Here is a 13855-nt window from a genome sequence, read left to right on the forward strand (position 1 = left end):
CAAAACTAATTTCAGTAACATATCATTTTTTTATTTTTTTTTTTTAAGAGTGTTAAATTCCTGCACACTATCAGCGCCACATACTAAAAATACGAGCCACTCCGACACACAGCTTGCGGCTGTGCTGCATTTAGGTGTTGTTTCATATTGTGAATTTGATGCTTGGAAAATATGTTTAATGAAAAGGTTGCTTTTCGGTATTATCTGTTCTGACAGTCTGCAGGAATGCAACACTTTCTTTTGAATTATTTTATTTTTCACAACCCCCTGTCCACCACGTGTGCATTACACATTAGCAACATATTTATTTTGATTCACTTACACCCTAATGGTAAACCATTAAATGCAAAATTTTAACACCTTTTTTTTAAAAAAAAAACAAAAAAAAATTGGATTACTGACACGTCACCTCTTTGTGACATCCCTAGAAATCACATCTTGCCATTAAAGTTTGTTGTTTACCTCAGAAACATAGTAAACATAAAAAACCCCAAATAAAATCTAAATTCTGTTCTTTTTCCAGAGCTTTCAACTGGGATGTGGATGGTGTTGGAAGGTGAGTCTGGGTCACGGATCACGTTTATTTAAATTCAAGGTGTGGTGTTTGTTGGTTGATGTTGAAATAAACAGGCTACACTACTTTAAAAAACAATTATTTCCTGAAGGGTACCTGGATTTGTTTTTGACGGCCTCGCTTGGGTACAGAGTGAATCACAGTCGGAACACCTGCACAAGGTAACCCGATTCATTAGTTCTGCAATCGATGCCAACTGTGTGCAGGTGATGTTTATTCATTCACTAACACCAGTGGTGCTGCGTTTTAATTGACTACACGAATACACTGCTATTATTATCTACCAATGTCAGATTTTTGCTTGTTAGTAGCTAACATTAAGTACATTCACCTGTGAGCTGTGTTGCTTTAAATCTTTTGTGATTTAAAGCAATAAAGCATTTATACAAGCACACAGACCTTTACACTAAAAACATTTAACCTCACAGTAAATATTGTCAATATTTCTATGCAGATTGGTCACTCAGGCAAAATTCTATGAGAAAACTACTTTTCCTTTTTTTTAAGTAACATTATATGTGCACGCGTGTTTATTACACGTGTACAAGCATGAGCAAGTGTACATTACCCACACACATCCTCACTGAGTACAAGTGCAAAAGTACACAGCCAGAAGGCTGTTCTCTTTCCATGCGCAGATGAGTAGAATAGAGAGCAATGAGAAAGCACCACAGGGACAAAGAGCTTGTATCTCAACTGTGTGTGTCACTTTTTATTGGAACAGAAAGAGCAAGGAGGTCAACGGTACAAAATAAAAAGAAAAGAAAAAAAAAAGAAGGGGAAGAAACGAGGGCGTGAGGGTTGGTAGCTGAGCAGTGAGCGGTCACTCGGTGCCAGAGGTGAGTTTCTCCAGGTCGTGGATGCCCTCCTTGTCAATCAAACGGACGTTGAAGGACGGGAGGTTCAGGATGAAGCGCTTGTTCAGCTGGAGGAGGGAGGGAGAGAGAGAGAGAGAGAGAGAGAGAGAGAGAGAGAGAGAGAGAGGGAGAGACACAGCGGAGGCAGAAATGTTAAAATAAAGGCAGAATCGGGTGCAGAATCAAGTGAAACTCTTTGAGTCAAAAAAAAATAAATAAATCAAAAAGAAGCGATTAAATAAACTGACGGTTAAGGCTAAAAAGGCTAATCCACAGAGAACATGTTTTTGACACCTGTCATTCAGCTGACCCCTGACACAGTCTTCCCTTTTATTAAGAGTATCAATCCACATTGACTCCGAGACACTGCAGGACCCCCGCGTTTGTTGTTTTTGTTTTTTTTTTGTTGTTAACACTCAAGTCTGTTTTCTTTTCCTCTGGCATGCTTCGTGAAGCATAATCTCCACAGACAGCTGTTTAAATCACACAAATGTCCTGCTGTTTATATGTTGCAAACTTATTAACGGTATCTGTAATGACTGATCGAGACTCCCGGCATGGCTGCGAGCATGTCGGTTTCACTGTGGGCAGATTCCCCCCTTAACATCAATGAATCAACGAATAAAACAAAGTTGACTGGTTTATCTTCTTGTTTGAGCTTGCATGAAAACTATTTTCATTGTGCTGTCAGTCGGCCTGCTGAAGACAGTTTGGCTGCCAGCTGTCCCCAGCACTCGACAGCCGGACGGAGGTCGGAGTCGGTGTGGACCGAACAGACTGACGTGCTGCTCCAGTCTTGTATTTGATGTGGATTCAGAATATTAAAACTAAATCCACACGAGCCAAATTGAGAGTGAATTTTCCTTCTTAGCAGTACCACTGTGCCATGTGAACACAATGAAAACTGGTCTGAGGCTGCTTTTTGCAGCGCTAAATTGCTATCCAAGAGGCTGAGCAACATAATACAGGAATAAACAAGATGCTCATTATTAACGTAAAACTCACTTCTGCAATGCATTTCTTCAGCAGATCCACTGCCTCTTCTCGGGTCAGATCTAGAACAAAACACGAGAAAATGAGAATCGCGAAACATCGGGACAAAATGGGAATGATGGAAGACACGTATTAGATTTAAATAAAGAGGAGAAAGTTGCATCATTAACAGATGAATTAAGAGGATGTTGCAGTGTATGGACAAAAGGGCCACACTGTTGTCTTGTTTCTGCTGTTATCACCTGCCATTAGGTCAAACAATTCTATTTAACGAGACCCCCTCACCAAGCCATCAGTCTGTATCGTGACCACAGTGTGGCCCGACTGCATAGCCTCCGCCGCAGAAGCAGTACGAGCTCGAATCATATTCTTTATTCCTCTCACTTGTCTTGCCAGTCAGCCTCACGGGAACAATAAAGAGGAGAATCATGCATGAGGCTTGTCTCTGCACTGACCTGGTCTGTAGTGCCGGTCCAGAATGGAGAGAGTGAGGAAAGCTCCGTAGCCGTGGGCAGCGAAGGGGGCCTTGGCCAGGGAAGACAGGTAGTCCATGTAGTAGAGACCTGGGCCGTCTGTGTCATCGTAGCCCGCCAGCAACAGGTTCACATGATACGGAGTCTGGAAACGGAGGAGAGATTGGGGGGAGGGAAGGGGGGATTAATATTCTAATCTAAAAGAAAGGTTTTTACAAGGCGTTTGTTTGATCAAATTCAATGTTACTGTTGGATGGTTCACACCAAACTCTTCAATCATCACATTTGGGCTTTCTGATGCAGTTTTTTGGTTCATAAAAAGACTCAGAAATTCTGATATAAAAACCAACTGCTCTGAAAGCCACTCCAAGTGACAAATTCACTGTGAAATCCAATCATTTTTTTCTTTACTCCAGTTTCATATGCTATCGCATGTAACTTGACTTTCAGTCCCAGCACGGGTCAAGCTCTGAAAACACTGGATCCCACAAAGCAGCATCAGCATACAAGGCAGCTTTCCATAACATAGCATCTTTCATCATGAGACCCCACCTTAACTCCTTCATGCCTTCTTCTCTCAACTCTATCACCTTCAGCTACTAATGCAGACACTGTGTTCAAAAATTAAGTCAACTGTAAGGCCAGTCTCAACCCTCAGCATGATGACAAAGTTTAACCGGGCTCAAGGCTTCATCGTCACATACATGTCACATGTGCAGACTCCGATGTCAACATAAAATCAGTGTCCCCGCTGTTTACATCGTGATTGTTATGAAGATAGATAAAACGTTGTCATGCCAACTTTCCAGCATTGCATTACACCGGGCAGCTTTATGCCTTTAAACACACGAGTATTTGCTCTGTGTAGTCGGTGAGATTACTGCGTTTAAATAACTACTTCTTTTCCACAGTCAGAAGTGCCATCAATATGTACGGTTATACTGGTGTCACTGGCTGTACCTCATCTCACTTCATTGTCGCTCAAAATAGTTTCACAACACTGCACAAGCACAGCATAAACAGGGGGGAGGGCAAGGGGAGGAATAGCTGGAGAGTGATGTAGGGAGAGGAGAGGTGAAAGGGCGTGACAGGACAGAGGAGTGTGTGTTTGAGTGTGTGTGTGTGTGTGCTGGGAAGGGGGGGGCGTTAGGGTGTCACTGGCAGTGTGACATCTGCTGGGAGTCAACACCCCTGTTGCTCCCTCCATCGCACCCTCCCTCCCTCTTCATCCCTTCTTTAACTCCCTCCCTCCTCCCCTCTCCTCCGCCTTCACCCTGTGCCCTGGAGTAGCGCCAGGGCTCATTAAAAACTTCTAAAGTCATTTCTCTTGCCCCTTCCTCACCCCCCCGCTTCCCTCTTGTTAAATTACATCTTTTACGCTCCCAGCCTCTTCTCCCTTCTCTTCCTCCAAAACACTAATTTTCTCCTTTCGCTGTTGTGAGCCAGTGTTCCCCATTTGAAATAATAATAATAATAATAAAAAAATCCCTTTAAAGCTAGACAATTTTTTCGATTTCAAAACAACTTATGGCCTAAATTCTTGACGGAGGTAGAAGCACCGCAGTGTTTTTTGGGGGGGGGGGGTTATTAAAAGGCAACAGGAATAAATGTAAAATTGCCTCCTCTGTCGTGCAGTGAGGCAAATATGATTCATATGAAGCCAAGCGAGCTGTGATCCACACACCTGCCCTCTCATTTCAATTCATCTCTCAGCCGACCTGCTTATTTCTATGACTTGTGTGTTAGCGCTACGTTTGCCACAAGGGCAATGATGATCGTTCCCTGTGGAGTCGGCTTTACTCTGTGTGTTAACGATGGTTTTGAGTGCACACACACACACGGGAGAAAGAGAAACAGTGTGTTTGTGAGGGTGCACAACGGGTGTGAATCTCAGGATGAATATCTATGTGTGTGTGTGTTTATGTGTGCGCTTTAACTCCTCCGTGAGCCTGCGAAAGCCCCAGTGGCGTCACCCCCCCCACCCACCAGACACCTGTCTCACTGGTTACAATGTAACAGTAATGCGGACTTGGCATCAAAATAACCTTCCCTTCCCATGTCACCTCAGAGGGAACCAGGCACCTTGTTAACCCAGCCACCTGAACTCACACCCTGGTTCACATGCAAACAATACACATATGTTTTATCCCCCCCGCGCCCGCCCGCCGCGATGCTCTCGCTCTCAGCCAAACAAGGCCACCGTCCTGCCATGAAATGAAACCTTCACCTGCGTGCTGCCACCATCACTTTCAGCAGACACAAAAAATAGACTGGAATTTTGAAAAACACACTAATTTGCCAAAAGTTCAGGATAAGAGAAGGTAGCTGCTTTGCTTAGCTTAGCACAAAGACTGGAAACAGGAAAACTGTTAGCCTGGGCCTGTCCAAAGATATCTAGTAGTGGATAAGATAGGACTTTATCAGTCCTGCAATGGGGAAGTTCCCATTGCAGATAGAGTGAAAACATACCAAGTAAAAAATATGGGAATATTTACACTTTTTTTTTTAAAGGAAACTATACAAAAACTATTCTTTTATAGTGTTAAATAGTGAGCTTTAGAGGCCCTGGTAAGCAGGTTTTGTTACCAGTGGACAGCTGTTTACCACAACTGGTGCTAATCTAAGCTAGGTCATCGCAAACTCATCCCCAAACTCCTCTTCTTTCACGTTCCAGCACTCCCTCCTTCCTCCCTTTCCTCCCTCCTTCCCCCCTATTTTTGCACTCTGCCCCGGGGCATGTTCTCTTTATTGGCATTTCTCCTCAATCTGCTGTATTAATTGTTCATCTGTGCAGGAGCAGGGGAGCCGTGTGCAATATGGCGCCAGTAATTATTTGTGCCCATTGCGTGCCTGTGCTTCAGAAAAAAAAGAAAATATATCGTACAAACTCATACAGGGCCAGCTGTAGATCACCACAGCACAGAGACTAAACTGTTGCTTGGCCCTATAGAAAAAAATCTGAACACGAACAGCTCAAACTCTTTTTTAGTTTACTTCTTTAGTATACAGCAGAGCCAACAACCACCTATATGACTGTAAGGCTTTTAGGCTTCTACATATTCTCCAAAAAAAAAAAAAAATCAAATGTGATATTTATAAACCATCTGCCTCCTGAGTTTTGATTTGTCAGTTTGACTTCATGTCTCATGCCTCCCACACTCACCAAAACTTTTGACTATCTCGCTGCTCTACCTGTCAATTAAACATCAATTCATGCGCACATATTACAGCACATCAGACAGGAATCTAAAACAAAGACGGACAGAGCTGATAGTGAGTTTCTATGCCCCTAAAACTTTGCAGTGGTTGTTTTGCTTTGTGCTGAATTTCATGTGTATCATTACTGATATGCATGCAGCGGAGTCAAGGCCTCAGGTGATTACTGCTGTTTTTTTTTTTGTCTAAAGCTTGAGTGAATGCAGTACTCCAGAGGTTAGCGGAGTTGTTTTTCTGGACGGCAGGCTGGTAAGCGCACAGTCGTATATGAACAGGGTTTCGCTTCTTCTGCACCGACATGCTCAGCTGACTTTAGCTAACTACACCTCCCGGAGGTCCGCAGCCACTGGGGTACGACATCTTTCAGACTGAAGGACTCATGTGTAATTTATCCTGCAGGAATAAGGTCATCAGAATTAACAATATACCACTGATTCATTTATCAGACAGTGGTTTTTAACCTAGGGGTCTGGACATGCCAGTGAGATCACGTGCTGATTTTTTTTTTGTTGTTGTGGGGGGTTTAGGGAGTCCGAGAATTATTTAAGGATGGTAGAAAAGGGGGGGAAAGGAGATTTGTTGTACAAAAGCAGATCATTATCTTTCCTTTCTGTCCGGGTTGAACTTTAATCTGCATTGATTTAATCAGATTAATTAAAATAAATTCCAACATAAGCCGCCAGTTCCCCAGACAAGAATCAAGTCTTGGACTACAGGCTTTTTCAACCACTGAGCACAACATTTTGCTTTAGTTGACAAATTTCAGCTCGTGATGTCAAAGTTCATTTACGCCGCACACGTTTTACTTTCGTTTTCCTTGTCGACCCTCACAGATGAACTTCAAATTTCTGTTTTCATTATAGCATGTTAGATCACCAAGGAGTTAAAAACAAAAGATTCCCATCAAAATTCTCACATTTGAGAGAATTTCACTGGGGAAGTTTTGGCAGTTTGTCTTTAACATTGACTGAAATAATTAATAAAATTGACAGTTATTTTCTGTCCTGCACAACTTAAAATAAAAAATCTTATCATTCTGTGAAATGTTAGTTAGAATAGAAAGGTAATTTACTTCACTTCAACACTTCTGCTGTCTTTTCAAGGTAAATGATCTCATTTCTGACACTGTGGAGACCAAACAACTAATCTATTAATGTGGACTGATGGATGATGAAAATAAGGAACCATCAATGGCACCTGTGGGGCAGTAATTGCACTAAAGATTTAAGTAACGCTTCAGACGCTTCTCTGTGTCCTGTACATCAGTTAAAAAATGTTACTTCCGTACCTGCTATCAAACCATTCAGGACTCGAGCAGACAATTCGTCTCTGTTTCACATTCGAGCAGACAGCACACATTACATATTCTACATACTCAAGATGTTCTGGGGGGGAAAAAAACACCATAAAAAAAACTGTTTATACAACATAATTTGCAAATGTCCATGTACTCTGGAGGTTGATGAATGTGAGAAGAGCATAGCTTGAGGAAGGTGTGGGATGCAGAGGAGAAAGTGCTATTGCTTCACTTTCTGAGCACTCCTGAGAACGCAGCATTAGTAAATCCTGCACTCATAAAACCAAATTCGTCACCGTGGGGCACAAAAATAACGATACACTTGCAGCTTATGGCAAGACATGAATATAAATGTTATCCTCCACAACATGTACAACCTTGACAGAATAAAATGATCCTGATCCTATAGGTCCCTCTGTGTGCATGCTTATTGTATTTGTGTGTGCGTTGACTCCTACTCGTTCTCACACTCCAGTCTACATAGTGTTGTCTACTGGGTCTGGCTGTCCCCCCTTGGGACCACCAACACCCCCTCTCTCCACACACACACACACCTCCTCCTGCCGCTGCCGCTGCTCTACCCTTATCCCCCGTTCGATGTGTCCCACATTCCCTTCTCTGCCACACTAATTGTTTTTTGTAATTATTTTCACCCTTCTGCTATTGTGACAGGCAGCGGCTGCACCACTCTTAACAAATTAATGTGTACGCGGAGCAGAGCTTACATCTCAAAACACAAATGTGACTGCGCACAACAAGTTAAAACTCATGTAAACTGCGCAAGGCTGAAACAATTAGTCGACAAACGGTTTTCAACAGAAAACTGAAAAGAAGATAAAATATTTTAATAGTGGGTTCATTCATGGTTTTAAGTCACTTTTAAGCAAAAAATGTCAAACATTATCTTGTTCTAGCTTCTCAAATGTGAGGACTTGCTGCTTTTCCAGTCCTACTGCGACCACTGATCAGATACAAGATGAGATCAAGGACCATGGGAAACTGTGACGGCCCGTATTCACTGTTTTAAGATATTTTATGGACCAAAAAACTAACATTAAGATATAAATGGCCGTTTATCCTACAGAGTCTCAGATTTTGGGATGGCAGGGGCCAAAAATATGCATGACGTGCGATTTGGGTTGTAGGTATTAAATGGTTTACAACATCGAGTACTGAAAAGTTTCAAGTACCAAAAAGTTCATCAGGTTCTAGGCGTGTTTATCTATACTTTAATTTACACATTTTACATCAGGAAACTTTTCTCACTTTTTTGATTAATCAAAGTTTGCTAACACTAACACTTTGAGCACTCTGGCATGTTCTGTTCCTGTTAAAGGGTTTCTGCTATTTTTCCCTCTACACTTAAACAGATTGTAAAGCCCTTTGAGGACTGATTTGGAATTATTGGGACATAATGAATATGTTCAATATTCTTACTTGTGAGGGTGTAATTGAAACTATCCTGACCCTAAAAACTTCACCAATCAACACTTAAGTGTAAAGCACAGGACTCACTAATAAAATATGTAAACAAATAACTGAATTGAGAGAGCTTATCTCTACATTTGTTTGAATATACAATATAAATACCTAATTCTAGTTCTTGCTTGAGTGCACTCTTCTGTACTGCCTGAAAGATGAGTGTATTCTGCTTCTGTGAGGCTCTCAGGGCTCCGCGAGGCCTCAAGGACACACATAATAATTTCAAAAATCACTGCACTTTTCAAGACATGTTCAGCATAAATAAACGAACCAGTTCACAAACATGCAAACAAATGGAGGAGGAAAAAAAAAACACACCTCCAAGTGTTTTTGTTTGGTACAAAAAAAAAAAAAGAAAAAAAAAAAAGATACCGAAGGTCAAAATCAAGGTATTTTAACAATATACCCGGAGCAATTGTGCAGTTAGGGGGGGGGGGGGGGGGGGGGTTGGAGGCTCAGGTGTTGTCATGAAGTCTCAAAGGGAAAAACCTTCGTCATCATTCACAACCAGCTGACAAATGTACCTGCTGCTGCCAAAATGCATCTGATGTTTCAGCTTCAGTGTCTCAAGCTGATAACAACACACACATTACTGCAAGTAAGACTTAGATTCCACCTGAAATTCACCATCCTTAATACCACATCTCAGCAGTCACGTCATCAAGACAAACAAGGCCTCGGTTGTGTTTAGATGTTAAAAGAAATTGTTTCAAACAATTAAATCATTTAAAAGTAGAAATGAATACATTTTTGATAGAGATGAATAAACGTACCACATATGGTGACTGTCCATGCCACTTGGAGGGAGCATTACTTTAACTTATGGGAATTAATTTGTGATTCTATCTTTTCTTCCCTAAAGCAAAATGAGATTGCAAACGCTAACGGAGAAAGGTAATTAAGTTAAAATAGAAATTACAGTACAGTATTACGTGTGTTCACTCATTACCCCACGATGAATGTGGTTAATTCCGATGCCGACCACTGGTACAAGAGATTCATTAGCTACTGAGAAAATTTACAAAGATAGTGATGCTGAAAGTCTTTACAGTGGGTCAGAAAATGTTTAAGGTCACAGAAAAAAGTGCACAAAAGGCATAAAAGATGGATCAGGTGAAAGAATACATGCCTATACAACATGGAGTGGATAGTGCAGCTTTGCAAGTTGAATTTATATTCCTGGAGACACCACAAGGCTCTTCAACTCATTTTCCATGACTGACCATGTGTGGTCTCACTTTCAAAGACAATTTTCAATTTCACTTAATTCTATTTGTCAGTGTAGCACAAGACGTTAGTAGAATGAAATCAAAACTCAGTGCTATAACTTCACTGTATATCTGGTGTGAGGACCAAAAGTGGAGAAGACATAAAGCTGTGCTACAAAAAGTCATCATCTCTTTATGTTATGCTGATAATGAGAATCAATCAAGACAATGTGGCCCTCAACACAAAGAATTATTGGTTATTATCACAGTCAGATCTCTCAATATACCGTTACCTAAAACAAACACAATTTTCCAAAGGCAGGAGAAAACAAATCTCACAAAGTAATAGTTACTGAGTTATGGGACACTGATAGCACTTAGTAAAGGTCAATGCCGACAGAAAATCCACTCTTTCATAAGACAAAATGAATCATATCAGTTAAATTAAGTTAATTTAAAGTTAATTTAAGTTAAAGAGACAGCTAAATCTCTACAGTTTGTGTGAACATGAATTATTACCTGCACGCTGGATGCCAGGGCCTAAAGGGTTTTACGTGTGCTGTCATAAAACACTGATCTGACTTTGTCGACTCTTTGAGCCGTTACAAGCAAACTTAATTTATTTATTTTGAATCACTAGCAATTATGATGTGTAAATCATCAATAGTCAGTGTCCACAAAACCACTCAGTTAGTGGAGACCCTCCAGGATATTTCACTCGATGAAGCTACAAAGACAGCTTGGAGCTCTTGTCGTTTATATATTCATTTACACGTTGCAGAGGGTTAGTACTTTGTGAGTATCGTGATAGTTACCCTGCTCCGAAGGTATTCTGCAAGGTTCTTTCTTGTGAAGTTCGCTGCTGCTGCTGGACTGAGTTCATAACCTAATGAAATTAGAGGCAAAAAATGTCAACAGTGTTTCAGAAAACACACTCTGCCTTTCAGTATGACTTCACTGTCAATGAGTGGATACTTTAGATTTAAACTGGAGACTTCTGAAGGTGAAAGAAGGGTTTTAGCACACAGGTATCATCTCATAGGTCCTTACCATTCCTCATTTTGTAAAGCTGAACGTTTTTCTGAATGTACTCTGCAAACTGTACTGTGTCTCCTGCTTCTCCAACGCACAGCAGCAAAATCTTCTCACTTAGTTTGAACATCTTGTCATAGTCTGAAAAACACACACATTCATTTCTTAATTATCCTTGTGTTCATAAATTATTTGATTGGCAATTTACTGACTACCAGAGTGAGCAGCGTTAAATCAGCAGTTACTTTCACTTTCATAGTCGGAAGCCTGCTCGCTCAGCTTATGCTAACCTTGGTTTGATTGTCAAAAATGAACCCAGAGCAGTACATGGTTATTGTCTTATAAATACTATAATTGCTTAAGGACAGGAAAATATCCAAAGACTGTAAAAGCAGAATGAGAAAGATTTATCCGCTAAGGAATTTCAACTTACAGTAACTTGGCTACGTTTAGCTTTGCTAGCACACTGACTCGTTACATTCAGAAACTACGGTTATAATGTGGCAAGAGGGAAGGTTACACACACCACAAGTCAAGATAAAAGAGAATGGGCACTAGGAGCAATTTATCAGTAACAAAGCCGACTTTAATGTCAACAAAAACTATGAAAACTGGTCTGCTAGCAGGTGTAGCTAAAATAACCGGCTCAGTGGCTATCGCTAAGCTAACGCGTTGTCATACCATGTTTCATCTGAATGATGCTGCTGGCTGCAACATTATCCGCAGCGACCAGGACGAAATCAGGACCCTGGATCCCAATTAAATATTCCATTCTTTGCGAGAGCTATGAGTTGATATATTTCAACGATAGTCTGAAATAGCAGACGTCTCTTTTCCTCCCCTGAGCAGATTACACAGCAAAACTTTGAGATGGATGGCGCACACTGTTGACGTCACCGGAAAAAGTTTCTTCGTCCTTTCTATGCGACATAGGCGGGCAATTTGAGCGGACTGCTGTTGTCCTGTCGCCCGTGTTGTTATTCTACTGTGTCAATTGTAAAGTAAATCCAAGAAGAATCCGTTACTTTGCCAGGAAAAGGTCGGTATTAACGAGCGGAGCCTTAAAACACAATGGCGGAATCTAATAACCTTAACCACTCACAGCGAAGACGGTCAGCGCGATTGAGTTCTCCTCCTCAGGCTAACGCAAAAGCTGACAACAAAATGGCGCTGCCCTCTGTTGCTGTTAAACGCTCCATCACTGTGAGGAAAATAGCACCCAGAAAAACTGTCGCACCGTCGGAACACAACAAGGAGAACACGCCAAGACGTTCGGGGTCAGAAGGCATCCAGCAGAAGAAGCCAAATGTCTCCACCCCAGGTCCTGTACCAGGCCGTCGGGATTCCTCCTCGGCCAAGAAGAGGACGAAGGCCACTATGCCCTCACCGATCCTCCCCTCTTCACCGCCGCCCCTTTCTCGCCCCCAGCAGACGGCCCTGGACCCAGAGGATGCGGTGTGGTCGCAGAAAGTGCGCCGGTCCTACAGCAGGCTCAGCGACAAGTCTCTCAACAGCCCTGACTCCCGTGAGACCTTGTTCGGCTTTGAAAAGCTGAAAACCCCCGAGGTGGTCCGGAGAGTCGGGCAATCCAAGACAGGTCTGGAGGTTTCTGGACCCTTGTCTGGTCTGAACTCATTCACGTCTTTGCTCGAGGCGGATGACTGTGGATCAGCTTTCCCCGAACCGGACACGAACATCCCCGGAGTGGCTGTGGTGAAGGAGAAGAGGAGGAGGAAGAAGGTCCAGCAGATAGACGAAACAGAGCTGGACGCAATGGCTGCAGAGATGAACGCTGAGTTTGAGGCGGCAGAGGTGTTTGAGCTGGTCGTGGAGTAAACAAACTGCCGCGACTGACAGACGTTGAAAGACTATATAGCATGTTGAGTTTATCCCCTGACATGCTGATAGACACAAACAATGGGAAGATAATACTTACCTGTGTGTTTCATACTCAAAGCATTCGTGTTTTTGTATATTTCCAGCTCTATTGTACATTTTTATTCTTTGAAATTCGTAAATGCTCTTAATGTGGTTGTTTAGATTATTATGTGGTGGTATAACATAGTATGGTCACATCTGATTTGTTTTGATTTCAAAATGACCAATAGTTAAACAAGTCAAGCCCAAAGCATGTTCTTTATTTTGGTTGTTATCGAAACTTTTCTGCAGATATTCTTTCTTGTGATCATTCATCTCATGCATCTCATCTTTAAAGATTCAGCTTGACAAAACTGCATTCATTAAGTTTGTTTTTTCAAGGTTTTTTGACTGTTCCAATCAACTTTAAGCACAAACTGTTTGATTGTGCTCTTGAGACATCGAAGCAAAACATGTGCCACTTATGGATTGTAATTACATGTGGAAATTAGTTTGTAAAACATTATTTGTGGATGTGAAAGCAATAGGTGGGGATTATTTTCAATCAGGAGAAAACTGACGAGACGCGATTGGCATTTTGTGTTTCTTCATTGCTCATTGTATTTGACTCATTGAAAAGCAACGGAAAAGTGGGCAGCAGTTCAGAGGTCTGTAACCACTCTTTAATAATGTTTTACATCTACATTTAATTGTCAGAAACTTTCAGGATAAGACTGTAAAGCAGCACCTGTGTTGTTCCTTGACTGCTCACTTTAAGCTACATCTGTCCCGTTTTAAACATAAAAGAGAATCTATTTTTTATCTTTCACTTGCTTGTAAATGTAAATAAACACGAAGAAATGCTA

The 13855-nt window shown here is 41.6% G+C and overlaps 2 protein-coding genes across 2 annotated transcripts; one reads left to right on the top strand and one right to left on the bottom strand.

The window, feature by feature from the left end:
- Positions 1-1259: 1259 nt before the first annotated feature.
- psmb2 (proteasome 20S subunit beta 2) lies at positions 1260-12060 on the bottom strand. Its single transcript, XM_046418009.1, has 6 exons — positions 11814-12060; positions 11151-11273; positions 10916-10986; positions 2880-3042; positions 2437-2486; positions 1260-1499 (listed from the first exon to the last, which is right to left on the bottom strand). Exons 1-6 carry the CDS (start codon positions 11902-11904, stop codon positions 1398-1400), a joined length of 600 nt encoding a protein of 199 aa, XP_046273965.1. The 5' UTR covers positions 11905-12060; the 3' UTR covers positions 1260-1397.
- A 143-nt stretch (positions 12061-12203) lies between these two features.
- cdca5 (cell division cycle associated 5) lies at positions 12204-13855 on the top strand. Its single transcript, XM_046418008.1, has one exon. It carries the CDS (start codon positions 12204-12206, stop codon positions 12966-12968), a length of 765 nt encoding a protein of 254 aa, XP_046273964.1. The 3' UTR covers positions 12969-13855.

This window comes from Scatophagus argus, chromosome 17 (genome assembly GCF_020382885.2).
Source record: "Scatophagus argus isolate fScaArg1 chromosome 17, fScaArg1.pri, whole genome shotgun sequence".
Lineage (NCBI taxonomy): Eukaryota > Metazoa > Chordata > Actinopteri > Scatophagidae > Scatophagus > Scatophagus argus.